Source organism: Plutella xylostella, chromosome 25 (assembly GCF_932276165.1).
Source record: "Plutella xylostella chromosome 25, ilPluXylo3.1, whole genome shotgun sequence".
Classification (NCBI taxonomy): Eukaryota; Metazoa; Arthropoda; class Insecta; order Lepidoptera; family Plutellidae; genus Plutella; species Plutella xylostella.
This window is the reverse complement of record NC_064005.1, coordinates 4,296,025-4,310,846: the sequence shown is the minus strand read 5'-3', so window position 1 is coordinate 4,310,846 and position 14,822 is coordinate 4,296,025. Positions and strand designations below refer to the sequence as shown.

Genomic DNA, 14,822 nt, shown 5'->3' with positions numbered 1-14,822 from the left:
GCTGCATTCACGTGACTTCATGTTATCTGCTGCCGCTCATTTCGTTGCCAAGGTTGGTTTGCAGCAAATACCTACCATAAAAGTTTATTTCTTTATCGTTTCGCAGATGCAACTAAAGTATAAAAGTTTGTAGGTATGATATAAAGTACTAACAAAATCCTATAAACGTATTGAATTAATGTAAAAACATCGTAAATCTATCTCTCCATCCATACCTAGCAATGTCCATAACAAACCTTATGCTTATAAAATTCACCTCAAAGAAGACATTTTTGTGTATGCCCCCCTCATTTATGATTGAAGTATTAATGGCATCATTATGATCTCCACGCTAGGAAAGCGAGGTGGAGATATCACAGACATTGGTTTAGTATCTAAACTATCTAATCTAATGTAATAGAAGTGACAAAACCTATAGAGCTGTAAATTTGTGAAGATGTTACATATATTATTTTGCATTAGCTACGTATTTATTCGTCCGTGCGCCACCCGCCAACGTTGAAATTATTTTATAACGACGCCTTCTGGCGTACACATCTTGAGACAAAATAAAAAATATGTCGATCAACATGTGACGGGCTGAGCCACAACACGCACACACACACATACATACATGTGAGGTCCCAACTTTGTCTTGCAGTCCTTGGGCCAATAGGATACGTGCGTGTGCCTGCTTGGTTGCTATTTTACTAAGGTGCGGCAGGAGTCGGATTCTGAAATTCGAATAGTAATAGTTACCTACATAGGTAAGTACTCATACTTTTGTTGTTGTTGTTGTTGTCCTATGGCAACCCAGAGGTACAGGGGGTATCTACTAACGTCCGCCCCTTTTCTTCGGCTGCATTTTTGGCCTCATACTATTAATACCTCATTTTATAAATTGTAAATTTTATCGTTTTTAAAATATATTTTTTAGACAAACAAAGCAACTGGCTAGCATCCCGGGACCAAACTTACCGTCTAATCAGCCTACCACTTTCCACAATTCTCACCCTAGTGTGCGTTACCTCACCAATGTGTGGGTGTAGGGTGCATAATATACACTGGTGTGCATATTGCACCTTGCACGCAACGGGACCGCAGGTAGTCCCGACGACCAGCTGACACATTGTGACTCCACAGCAAACTGCTATAGTTGTAGCACTAAAATGTATTGTGTGGATAGTTTATGGTTTATACTGCAGTGTTTTGTTTGAGGTTCGAGGCTCGTGCTGAAATTTCACAAGGGTGTTTGATCCTTAATTTGGTTTATGCTTATGGTAGATTTAGAATAAGTAGGTACATAAATAATGACGATGACCTTGCATAATGAAAACACCTATCGAATCATTATTTTATAAAATTCTACCTCCTTAGATATACTGTAGATCTTTTGCGACGTGTCTTCTATCGTATCTTTCTAGGCCTTCTTATGCATTTATAAGTTATTCAGAATACCCATTAGATTATATATAAGTACTTACCGTACCTACCTAAGGTTGAAATAACTTTCTATAATCAAGCAAAATAAGCAAGCTATGCAATACAAAAGTAATCCTGGCATGACTGCCAATCATACGATCTTCCCATACAGTAGTGAGTAGTGACACAGCAACAACCGGCCCAGAGCTAAATATAGTACAAAAACAAAATAAACCGACTCGGTCGCCCTTCATACTCAATACTCTCTCATTTGCAACCATAATTTCACTTCAAATAAGGTTCACAATCCAAAAGCATGACATCTTTGACTAATTGGTTGACGCTCCGTATGCGCCCGCGCACTGAATTTTTAATGATGAATTAATTAGTAACGAACACTATCAGAAAATTGCTTAATCCCGGCAATGGCTTATAGTTACTCTTTCTAGTGCGTGAAGATAGGCAATGTCGTCAGCTCTGATCAGGAAAATACCGGTTTTGGAGTTCCTCAAGGAAGTATTCTGGGCCCTACTTTATTTCTAATATATATAAACGATCTTTGCAACCTTAAACTAGAAAACGGCATTATTCTGTCGTACGCTGATGACACTGCTCTACTTTTTTCTGCTGACGCGGAAAAGAAAAATCTAGTTTACGATTATGCACAAAGAGGTTTCAATATTGTTAACCGCTGGCTTCAGCATCACCTACTTACACTTAATGCCGAGAAAACAAACTTTATTGAATTTTCAAAACAAAAACCCAAATCACAATTAAAAATTCCAAACGTATACGCTCACTATTGTAAATCCCTGGGCTATCCCTGCACCTGTCCTACAATTACTAACACAAACAAAACTAAATATCTGGGTATTATCATCGACGAAACTCTATCATTCAAGCAACATATAGAAGCTCTAAGCAGCAGAGTTCGTAAATTAATATTTGTATTTAAAAAGCTTCGTTTTATATCAGATTCCAAAATTATCAGACAAGTCTACTTTGCGCTGTGCCAATCAGTATTAACATACTGTATCACTTCGTGGGGTGGCTCGGCTAAAACCTTATTATTGAGAATCGAAAGAGCTCAAAGAGCAGTTCTTAAAGTCTCAACATTTCGCCCTTTCCGTTATCCGACGAAACTTCTATATGAATCATGCAAAGTACTAACAGTCCGCCAGTTATTTATTTCAAGTATAGTTTTAAAACAGCACACGGCACTTCCCTATAGCCCAGAATTAACAAACAAAAGGAGAGTAGATAAAGTTTGCACAATAAAAACAACCAAACATGCGTTAACATCTAGGTTTTACTTGTTCTTGGGACCAATCCTTTACAATAGGTTAAATGCTAAATTAGTCCTCTACCCGTTAACTTACACCAAGTGTAAGAACGTTCTCCAGAAATCTCTACAAGAGATGTCCTACGAAGATACAGAGAACTTATTAACTATTGTCAAGTGAGAATTGTTACCGTTAATTTAACTTATTATTATTAGTGTATAACTAAACAATACTTTTAACTTATATAATTACCTACACCTAACATAAATTGCCTTGTTTATAATAAATCTAACATAAAACATTTAGAAAGTAAGATTACTTAATATTTTCTGTTCTAAGATTATTTAATTTAGATTCTAAAATTGTTTAATTTAGAGCTTTTCCATCTGAAATACAGGAAAAACTCTGTTATTTCCTAGTTCAGATCAGCATTTTAAACTACCTTTAGCATTAAGAGTTGACCTATTATTGTATATCACATTTAGCATTAAGTATTTTCTGAATAAATATTCTATTCTATTCTATTCTATTCTATTCTATTAGTGACAAAAAAAACTTGACTTAGTATTAAGAAATTTATTAGATCTCTATTTATCTATTCAGTCACAGGGTCCGTGTTGTCCAAAATTGATTAAAAAATATAGCCCACTTTCTGCAAATATATATTTACTAACATTATTTTAGTAATGCGATGCAAGTGTGTATCCTCGCTACGTCCATATGCTCAGAGGTCGTTGACATTCTGATAAATATTAATATCTCTTCATGTCCAATGAATAAAACATAACAAATACGTAGGTACTTACTAAGTTCTAATTCAGTTTTGAAGCTTTTATTAAAAGTTAATTTAACTTAGTAGGTATTAATTGTAGATGAAGGAGTCTCAGGATCACTAATCTGAAAGTTAAGTGGCGGACGTTAGTGGAGACCCTCTGCACCTCTGGGGTGCCATAGGAACAACAACAACAACATTAATTTAGGCAAGTATTAGTTATAAAATAAAAAATCCTTAAGTTGAAATATCTACAAGCACATAATTACGTAAAGTAAGGCCAGTTTTCTCGAACATGTCGTTTTATGAATCCCTGTATCAACAATAGGCGATAACTTGGTCACATGTTCTTCAAAGTCACCGCAGATCGTAGGTGTTAAAGCCCAAACACCAAACATTCGCGTACAACGAACCAAATAAAAGCGTATTTTTCTTCAAAACTAGTTTTCCATTATGTGGGTGTCAAATCAATGTTTGAGTCAAGGTATTAGCTTCAACCAGTTCAAGCTTCATTGTCCCTTGAAAGCTGTAAGTGGACAGCAAAATTAACCCTTTATATCTTAGTAATAAGAACTATAAGCCTCAATAAGCCGGGGACAAGCTTCGCGTTGAAGTGTGAGTTCCATTCATTAGTTGCGACTTGCGTGGGCGCCGTTGCGTTAGCTTTGAACTTTACTATAAACAGACTCAAGTCCAGTAATAGGTCCTAAATGCTTTGCATTCAAGTACAAAAGCTCTCTCAAAGCTTTCAGCTACAAAATGCACTTTGTATAGGTACTTACTTTATTTCTTTAGCTTGGCACACTTTTACCATGAAGGATCTAAATAAATACCAATCTACTTTTCTAACTAGAATGAAGACTGAACGACCTAAAGATAGTGTTTCAAGTAATTTTACTTATTCATCAACACAGGTTTCCATTCACGTAGATACTGGTGGTGAAGTAACGGGTAGAATAAGCGGTTAAAATCAATGTCGCATGTTACTTTAGTGGTTTCCAATGTTAATTTGTACTTTCTTAGCAAATTATCCCCAGGCTTCCTGCCACTGTTCTAGTTTCACGTCTCACACTTGTTTTGAACTAAAGAACTTGCCCACGATTTTTTTTCCGATAAGTGAATATGTAGCACATAAAAAAAATCCTTCAGTTCAGTAATGACTAAGATGTAAGTTTATGAACATCTAGACTTAGTATAACTAGCTAATATACTACAACTACAATTCTTAGACATCTATCTATATATATCTATCCTATAATGAGCAACGGCAATATCGTAAAAAATACTGTCAAATTTCGAAAGTTGAAACTGAAAAACGACGCATCGCCCGCACTAGCACGGCACCCAGTATTTCTCACATTAGTCACAAAGAGTTATGAATGGCTGCGAGTCACAGGCGAGGGCAGAGGGGGGGGGGTGCTAAATATAGAGCTGGAACAGGTGGCCTGCACCCTCCCTGCCACGCAAGTTGGAGCTGCAACCTCTGTGGTTAACTGTACCGGATTACTTGTACGACACTGCAATAAAAGTTTACCTAGTTCCTTCACCGGTACTTACTAGTACTGCTAGGGTACGCATAAAACGTTATCAATCGTCAGATAATATTTTGACCCAACAGTTCGTCCTGTGTTCACACACGGTCTTGTTAATACTATCTTGTTATTATAACTTACGATCTCGGTTGTGAATGAAGTAGGGTAAAACTGCCAGTTATTAGCCATTGTTAGTTACTGGCCACTATAAACTTAAAAATCATAAAATAAGGAATGAGGCATCACCTGCCATCTGTGTTTTTTAATAGAAATTTGTTATCTAACTGACTTTGATTTTAGTACAATTTTTTGCCACTATGAAAAAAAGCGCCATACTATGCCGCCTTTTTCTGACAGTTGGCGGTCGGACTTCCGCGTGTACGCTTCAGAGTAACGTATTTCTTAACGAAACACATTTCTTCAAAATTGACATTATTGGTGATTGAACGCAATTTGAGTGATTTCTTTAGCATATTTATATGGTGTTAATCGTAAGTTTTATTAATATATTATAGTTTCATGCAATTACCTTTGGGAAGGTGAGTTTTTGGGGGTGGCCAATAATTGAATCAATATATTGCAAATTTTCTGTTACTGGCCGCCTATGCCAATAACTAAATAAAAATGCAAGTACTCTATTAAGATGAAAATCGGCTGTTTTCACAATATTTATAAGTTGTAGTATCGTGTGGCAAAATATCACGCACTTTTATCAATTAAATCCAGTTACTGGCATAGGTGGCCAGTATTTAGTGGTGAAGTGGCCAATATCCGACCGATGTATTTTGTTATAGTGCGCAAACCATCAGTAACGGGATGCCACCTAAACGAAGACAGTATTCTTCAGATGACTTAAATAAAGCCTTCAAATTCATAAAAGACATAAGACAATAGAAAATAGTTTTCAGAAATTCAACAATATTTTATTGAAGGATATCGATCGACGAACCGTCTTGCCCAAAAGCTCGACGACTTTCAGCCCCCAGAGCAAGCTGGGTTTCGAAAAGACTTTAGTACAATAGATCTACACAGTAACGCAGATTATACAGAAGACCGAAGAGTATAATCAGCCTCTGTGTCTAGCCTTTGAGGACTATGAGAAAGCCTTCGTCTCCATAGAGACGGGCAGTTTTGGACTCGTTGGGGAGATGCTAAATCGACTGTCGCTATATCGGGGTGTTGAGGTGTCTATACAATGCTGCTACTATGACTGTCCAAGTACAGGACCACAAGGAAAGACCTATCCAAAGGCAACGAGGAGTGAGACAGGGTGATGTGATATCTCAGAATCTGAAGACCGATGCATTAGAAGATGTCTTTAAGACGTTGGACTGGAACGGACATATGTCACACCTCCGCTGCGCAGACGACATCGTCAATATGGCAGAATGTCTGCCGGAACTCAGCTGGATGCTAAGTGGCCTAAATGCTGCTTCCCAATCTGTAGGCATCCCTCAAAGCCTGAAGACAAAAGTCTAGTCAACCACTGCACAGTGATGACGTATGGTGCAGACTGGTGCACCGATTTAAAGTGCACATGCTATGGAGAGAGCTATATGCTTGGGGTTGCTCTGATAGATCGTATCAGAAATAGGGTTATCTGTCAAAGAACTAAGGTTACCGACATATAACTGTCAAAATGTGCTTAGATAAAATGGCAGTCATATCTCCCGATTCTGCCGAAGAACCGATAACCGTTGGATTAGACGAGCTCTCGTATAGAGACCACGACCAGGCAAAAGCAACGTGGGACGCCCTCCTGCCCGACGATCTTATGCGGGTAGCTGGTAGTGGCTGGATGAGGAAGGCCGAGGACGAGGACCGAGTGTTATGTTTGGGAGAGGCCTATGTCCAGCAGTGGATGAGTATTGGCTGATGATGATTCTATGACGATGAATAAAATACGCACGTACAGCGTCGGTAGATCTTGCTTTGCTTGATTGGTTGTATGTAAAGTACGCAGGAACGGTGTTTATTAAGTAATTATATAATGATGTATACAAAAAACATGTAATTGTAAATGTTATATTCCTAATATTTTATTCTTAGAAAGTTGATTGTTTTTTTTGTTTTTGAAGTTTAGTTGTGGTTAATATTATTCTGCAACTGATTTTAATAAAGTTTTTATTAAAGGAGACAACATTAATTTCAATTTTTTTGAGGTTTAAAGCTTTTTTATAAAATTATTTCCTGTGGCCAATAACCAGCCTATGGATGGCCGGTAAGTGATTTTTTTGGCCAATAACTGCAATTTTACACAGGTTTGCAATAACATATATTTTTTTATCAGTTATAGTTTTCTAAATAAATTATTGATTTACTGCGAGGCAAAAGTAGCTTTTCTAGATTACATTCATACACCATCTGTCAATTTTGGTTTAATCTGTATGAAATAATTCAGCTTTGAAGTGGCCAATCCGCTTAGTTGGCCAATAACTGGCAGTTTTACCCTAGTAACTAGTAGATTGAATAGTCGATTGTCATGAATGATATCGTTATGAATAGTTGGTTTCGTGTTTTGTATTCACACAAAATTTTCCATGTGCTATCATCAGGCCACGGCAAGTAGATATTTTAGTAAATTAGATTGATAAATCTCGAGCCCTACACTTTATCTACTTAGGTATATTATATTGTTTTATATTTCAGTAGATTTCATGCAAAATTTGAAGCATTTTATTAATTAGATTCCAAGGTTTAAAATACCTACTCTTTATGGAAGTACATTAATAATATTACTAGGTAAGTACTCTTAAAGTTTCCCAAAAAAATATTCATTGAAAGAAGGCAAAGGTAGTTATTCGGACATTATCTCTCAGTCAGTGATTTTCGACTATAGTTTCACCTCCTTTGGAAAACAAAAGGTTCGGCTGTCTTGAAAAGTAGGAAAGCTCATCCATATATTTTCGTCAATAATATCACGTGATATTTACTTTAATTTATATAGATACTTGTTATGTATACGAGTACACACTTAAGTTGAAAACTTGAACATTGGGTAGCCTATATTTAGGACGAAGCTTATGTATGTACGGTATATATTCTTATCAATTTCACAGCTCGTTACACATACGTACTGTGATTGATATTGTAATTAAATTAAGGTCTCAATTTTATTGTCCCTGCATGCTTATCATAGTGACCTTACGCCGATAGTCCTACGAATGATTCTAAACCTTTAAAAACACCTTTGTCAATGAGTGATCTTAAAGAGTAGGGTACAGTGCTCTCATTAATTCCTTAGGTACAGGGGTTAATTTTGTTATTCATTATAGCTATTATATAGGGTACATTGGCTTGCTATTAAGGATTCTCACTGACAAAATTCTACGTACTATAAAAAAACCTTCTAGAATTAATGCAGTTCCTAAACAAAGCTCCCAATTCGTCGTAAGTCGCTGCGCTGATTGTGACTTACTGGGTCTGTAAATCTGTAAACGGGATATTTTTTCTCAGAAGCGTCTGTCGACCAGCCATCTGTCCAGGTCCAGATGTGATTAACCCTCCCATACCTACGTCTGGCGTTTACATTTCGTTCATAATCCATCATCTCTCGTCATAATATCACTGTACTTATACTTTGTTTTAAAGATTTATCTTCTGAATTTAGAGTTTGTACCTATAGGAACAAAAAATTATCGCTAATTCCGCGTCTCATCTCTTACGTAACAGTTATCACTGGGCTATAAAGATTGATTTGACCGAGCCGCAGATTATTAATAACCGTTTGGAAGCGAAACGGCACCCGATACCGAGTGTCGTCCATCATGAGTCGCTAGTTGGCGGTGTCCCCGAGTGGCGACCCTGAACGTGGTAATTATAGCCGCTGCAGCCCTGCACTTGGTGTTGGCCCCGTCGGACCAACGAACTTTATCTCTCACCAGCATATATAATCCTCTAGCGTCGTCGTAGGAATAACCAACACTCATTTATGTATGAAAAGGTTTTCACAAGACCCTGAGCTTCCTCATTGTGCAGGTATTGTTGGATATTCTGTAACCCGTGTGGGTACCTCACCAGCCACAGTGATAATTATTTTAGTTTCTCACCGCTTCAATAATTTTGCGAGATGGATTGGCTTGTGCGTTGTGACTGGCTAACTCTCTCTCTAAACCATGGAAAATATGTTTGTGTGTGTACTTGCTGCTAATATCAGAGATAAAAAAGAAAGTAAATAAAATTCTGGGCTAGAACACAACGGTTTTATCGGGATAGTGCTGAGAATGTTCCGATAACTCTGTCGATGTTTACACAGCATCCAATGTGACCGACCGTTTGCCTAAACAAAGACTTGCGCCCGAATACCTGCATCAAAACCAACTCTGAAGAATCAACACATGATATTTTGATTATACTAAACTTCCAACTTTAACTTTATAATGTTTTATTTGGAAGGTATATTCCTAGTCTTCGAAGTTGCCAAATTGCGCCGTTGACCTTTCGTCGCTGAATAGAGAAACTTGGCAAATAAATAACCGTCATAATGTTCTGAAAATGACATGAAGATAATAAATGGCATGCTTATTAGCTCAAAACAGTTTATTTAATAATAAACTAATCAAAACACCACCATTCCAGGTTTTCCTCGTAATCCCTTTGGTGGTTCCTCTGGTTTAGCCATAGGAGGGGGAGTCTTGTCTTCTTTAGGGGTTTTCTTATCATATCTGGCGAGGTCGAAGTTGGGCTGTTCCTCAGGGGTGTGGGGCCAGAAGGTGGGGCAAGCCACGAAGTCCTGAGCCATGTCAGGGTACAACTCGAAAAACATTTCCATCGTCATGTCGTCGAATTTCGGTAAAGCCGCAATCCGCGCCAGCTCCTTCTTTGCCCTGTGGGACAGGAAAATTTAGCGTTATCAATAGGAAATACAACTGAATTTAAATAAACTTATATAGGTACTTTGTCTACATAGATACTTTTTCAATAGTCAATAAACAAAGCGTAAGGCGGTTATTCCAAAGCAAAAATATCGTACGCGGCAATCTCCACGTTCCGTTCCGTTTTGTATTTCTGTATTTCCTCCTTCACCTGTTTCCATTGTTCTTCTATCTGTGCCGTCTGCGTGTCCTGAGGGTAGGGCACCTTCAGCTGCTGGTAGCACTGCCTGAACATGTCCACCATCCCCTCCACGGGCACGGTCTTCTTGTACAACTCCCAGTCAATCGGTGGAGGCGTCTCGGGAAACGATTGGACTCTGGAATTAACAGGACCATTTATTTATATTTCAGTTTAATTGCCAAGGGAATACATGGTGAGGAGGTAAGATTATGTTATACTTTCTCAAATAGCTATCAGATTTGGCTTTGAAAGCCATGTATTGGGCTTTTTGGTTTAAGGCAACTTTCTTCTCCATTTCTACCCAATTGATAGAGGATTTAGCAAATTTTGCCATTCTTATTTGTTCAAAAATTGCACAATATTGTGTTACACAGAACCCAAAAACCACTATTGATTTGTACCATAGTGAAAAATAAAAAATAACCCTCTATGGATTGCAATCAATAAAGAGGTCAGTGCTACCAAAAGTTTTTGTCGAACTCCTTGGTCTTTGGAGTTAACATCCCACTGCACCTCAATCATTGCATTCTTTAGAAATTGTCCAAATATTCAAAATAGCGGCGGCAGTCTACAGTCCACAGCTGCTAAATGAGCTCCCGGCAGACATGTCCAAAATTCGGATCAACGCATACATAAGTGATCCGATTAGATAACACGCAATATTGAACAGATTGAACATTCATCACATGAGAGCTTGCGTGCCTGCTGCTGCGGCTCGGGTTGCGAACCTTATGCCTTCATAACAAGGAAATCTAAACCCTTAAGCACGATACATAAGGACCAGTAGAACTACCCTCCGGCAATGTTAAACTTAAGTGCATTGTCCGGAGAAAGTGGTAGGAAGGTTATTTTTTCACAAGATATTCCGTGATGAATTCTAAAATTGTTGTTCTCTCCAAATGTGTTAGTCTGTTTGGATATTCCATTGTGTGCTTCTGCAATCTTATCTGTTGATTCTTGATATCTTTGCAAATGTGTTCGTGATATCTGTGATGTGATATGATATGATACCCGTTACTTCATACCATTAGAGTTTGTTATAAATATGACGTGAGCCATAAAATCATGTAAGTATAGGTACGAAGGCAAACTTTTGTTGGTTATTTATCACATCATGTCCTATTATCTTATGCCTAAGAATATTTAATTTTGAACGCTAGAGTTAATCTTTCAACACAATCGACATACCTAGGCGCTCCACTACTAATACATTCGTGGCTAACAAATCCTTTGCAGCTAATTCCGAACCTTACCCTACTCTATAAAATCAGTCTACAAATTGCCATTCGAGAACACTCTGTTTCAATTACGACAATATCAGTGTTCGGTGCTTATGTTCCACACCTCGCTAACTTTTCATGTAGCCTTTGCCAGTTAAACATGGTCTTTAAAGCGATGTTCGGAAGGGTGATAGAATGGTTATAGATAGAGACAAACGCGTCGTTTCCGGCGGATGTTACCCGGAGTGACGGCGTCGCAGCGTGGTCGCATCACAGGCGCCGAATGCCGACGATGACATATTTACAGTGTCACCTCGACTTCACACTCCATAAAAGCCAAATTAGCCTCTACCCCCTTCTTAATAAGAAGATAACCTTGACTGGCGACCACGTGCCTCCAGGAACTGTTTTCCGGTAGATCAACCCGTTAATTGTAAACTAATTTAGATCGCTTTGAAGGGATTAAAATGGTTTCTGGGGATTTAAATTAAAAAGTGATGAGTTTAAAAGTGATAGGGGGTGACAGTCAAAGAGTTTTTAGTTGAAGTTTGTTGCGGGCTTCAGTATAACAGATGTGATGGCCATTATTTTGGCTTCACTGTTTTGTTTACTTCCCAAAGGAAGTGAGTTGATTTTTTGCTCTTGTGGGTATCTCCCAATTTACTAAATTTCTTTAGTTAAGAACTTGATTGCCTGTCAATGGCTGATTCGCAAGCTTTTCTGACAATAAACACTTTTATCTAATTACTAACCCTCAGGGCTTAGAAATGGAAGCGGAACGATAATTTATTCGGCAAGCCATCTCTTCAATAGTAAGTAATTCTAGTTTCCCCATCAGGCTTCTTACTTGTCCTGTTTTTACCACGTAATGCCGTGGCGCGGGCAAAAGGAACAAAAGCCCCGATAGAGCAAGGTGAGATGGTAACCGGTTCGAATCCTGCGGTTGCGGTGAAGCCTTATTGGTGGGACGTTTGGCAGTGACGGTGGGAATAGCTTTTGACAAGTGATTTTATGATTGAAAGTGATTTTACTCGGTATCGGCTACAATGTATCTGAGGGTGTTTATGGGCTTACGAGAATCACTTTTTATCCGTTCATTGATCTTATTGGATGATGATGTACGGTCGAACGAAAGTATACTTGTTAAAATTACTTTTCATTCCTTATAGTTTTTTTTCTGGCAGCAGTAGAATGAGTAGGCTAAAAGCAAGGACTTTGTGCTAAAAGCTATTGACTGTGGTGTAAACCTTATGGGTTCGTAATTAATAATGTGCTTCCAAGTTCCAACCACAAATACCTACAAATACGGCTTAGCCGATGAAGACACATAAAATTTCTAGGTTGGATTAATTACCACCGATGAAATTTTCATGATGACCTGAAGGGCTAGCACGAGGCGCAAGACGCGCACGGCAAGACGTGGCTGAAGTTTTACAACGTGCTCACTCACATCGCGCGGCCTTGACAGCGACCGCGACGGAAAACTTTTGTCATGTCTTCACGTCGTATTTCGCCCAATGCTAGCCCTTCCAAAGTACCCTGCTAACCTGGTATATCCTCTTCCTCAGCCCCAGCGCCATGAAGCTGGAGTGGACGGACGGCGAGGACTACGGGCTGGACGAGGCCGGCTTCTACGAGGGCACGCCGCCGCCCGCGCCGCCGCCCCGCAAGCATGTCTCCTTCAGCTTGCGACTCGATCTGGTGAGTTTGTATTTCTTAACTACAGGGTATACCGATTACGGTATTTTTTTATATACTTACACCGTATTGCACACCAATTAGATAAATTATACAATACATTCTTAAATTATTTGCATAAAAAGACGGGCTAATTGCCAAAAAGCAATTTCTTCCAGCAAAACTTCGATTGATGGAGATCTATTGTACTTATGAATCTCTTTTTGGTATACATGACTCAGTAATAGAGGGTACCTAGCACTGAGGAGTCACTAAAGATTGCAAAAAAATGGAGTTTACGAGCGCTGCCTAAGAATGTATCTTTTCTAATAATACAGTATGTATTCTATTATATTCTAATAGTCTGCGCCTTTACCACCATCTAATCTATTTTGCGACTTAAAAGTGATATCCTTGTAGTTGTCTACTTGGTGCATCAGGTGATGGTTACGGAAAAAATGATTTTGTATGATAGGTACTTGATTACAGTTTGATAAAGGATTAAATATTCAGTACACTGAGGTAAGTAAAACTAGTCATAACATAACATAAACAAAGATAACTAGGTATCTGATTTGATAAGTTACTTAAAAACCTTATCTCTTGCTGAAAACGTGTAAATTTATTTCAGATAAAGTACGGAAACGATTAAAATACCTTTCGTTTGGAGTTGCTATGCATGAGATAATACACACTTTGAGATAGGAGGTACTTGGTACAAACAAAACGATATTATGAATAATTTCACTGAGCTGAATATACCTGGGTTATTTTCTAATTACATATGTACTTAGGTACGCACGTAAATATAGGCAAGAATCACGTTCTGACGGTGAAGTTGTTTTGCTCAAGAAAGTAAAGATGTCACCCAACAAAGTAGTATCGTTTAGAAATCTTTGATTCAGGTATTTCAAGTACAAGTTTCTTTATAAATAAGACGTTTAATTGTAAAACAGTACCCACTTAGAAACAGTTGCCGATGACCCTCTGCAAATATTATTGTGAGATTTGTAAGCTTCCGTGCATTTTCACATTCTTTATTGATCTTGGTTATTCAAAAAACATAATATTTACATGTTTGTGGTAGAGTAGAGGTACATAGGTATTTAAAATTTACTGAGTACCAAGTTGGTGCTAAAAACCTGCTTAGGTAGATACTTTGTACACATAACAGTTAAGACCTAGTTCAGCAATTATTTATAAAAAAATTACTATAACGAAAAAGTATCTAGTTAGTTGGTTATAGATAGAATACACTGGAAAATGTCTTTACATTGTAAAACAGATCTTACCCTGCAATTATTGATTCTTCTTCTTCAGAAAGACCAAGAAAAGTATCCGTAAACATGCATTTACTACTGTTATAATATAATTCTAGAGCACAGACAGAAGTAGCCTATCGGGTATCGGTAATTACTAGAACCTATACTTTTTAAAACCAGTATGTTCTCTTACTGCAGGTCGACCAGTTTCGATGAATGGTCTTTAAGTGAAGCCTGTATGTTTTTTTTTGTGATTGTTTAAGTATTTATAGAACTTGTACCGACGTTCTGATAGAGATCAACACGCAATTTATTTGCGATTATTGTGAAGTTGTGAAAACGATATATATGTCGCAGGCATCTGGTTTAATCTCCTGTTTGATTGAACCACTAGCCCGTTCATTGGATGGCGCTATTCAGTTGTATGACTAAAGGACAACTCGTCAAGTCGTTGATTGTAACGTTCGACGTCTTGACTGAACGTCATTCAGCGGAGTCGTTGAATGGGATATAGTATAGCAACTTTGTAATGTCTGGTTAGGGTGAACATGACCAGACAAGGGTCAACAAAAAGACTATGTTACAAAGCTTTTATCTCACAAATTAACTAAACAATAACA

General features: G+C 38.0%; 2 protein-coding genes across 3 annotated transcripts in view; one reads left to right on the top strand and one right to left on the bottom strand.

Annotated features, from left to right (window-relative positions):
- Window positions 1–14,822, top strand: part of LOC105382345 (ETS-like protein pointed) — a 114,116-nt gene that overhangs the window by 4,183 nt on the left and 95,111 nt on the right. Inside the window, exons 1-2 of one of the 2 annotated variants that reach the window (XM_048630296.1) lie at window positions 10,219–10,244; window positions 12,832–12,964. In XM_048630296.1, the coding sequence (XP_048486253.1) occupies window positions 10,234–10,244; window positions 12,832–12,964 (144 nt within the window). In that variant the 5' untranslated portion in view covers window positions 10,219–10,233. Of the gene's footprint in view, window positions 1–10,218; window positions 10,245–12,831; window positions 12,965–14,822 lie in introns of those variants that run through there. The other variant, XM_011552207.3, reaches the window with a different exon arrangement.
- On the bottom strand, window positions 9,510–10,423 carry LOC105382346 (ATP synthase subunit d, mitochondrial). The gene is made up of 3 exons (XM_011552211.3): window positions 10,262–10,423; window positions 9,961–10,179; window positions 9,510–9,814 (listed from the first exon to the last, which is right to left on the bottom strand). Exons 1-3 carry the CDS (start codon window positions 10,375–10,377, stop codon window positions 9,547–9,549), a joined length of 603 nt encoding a protein of 200 aa, XP_011550513.3. The 5' UTR covers window positions 10,378–10,423; the 3' UTR covers window positions 9,510–9,546.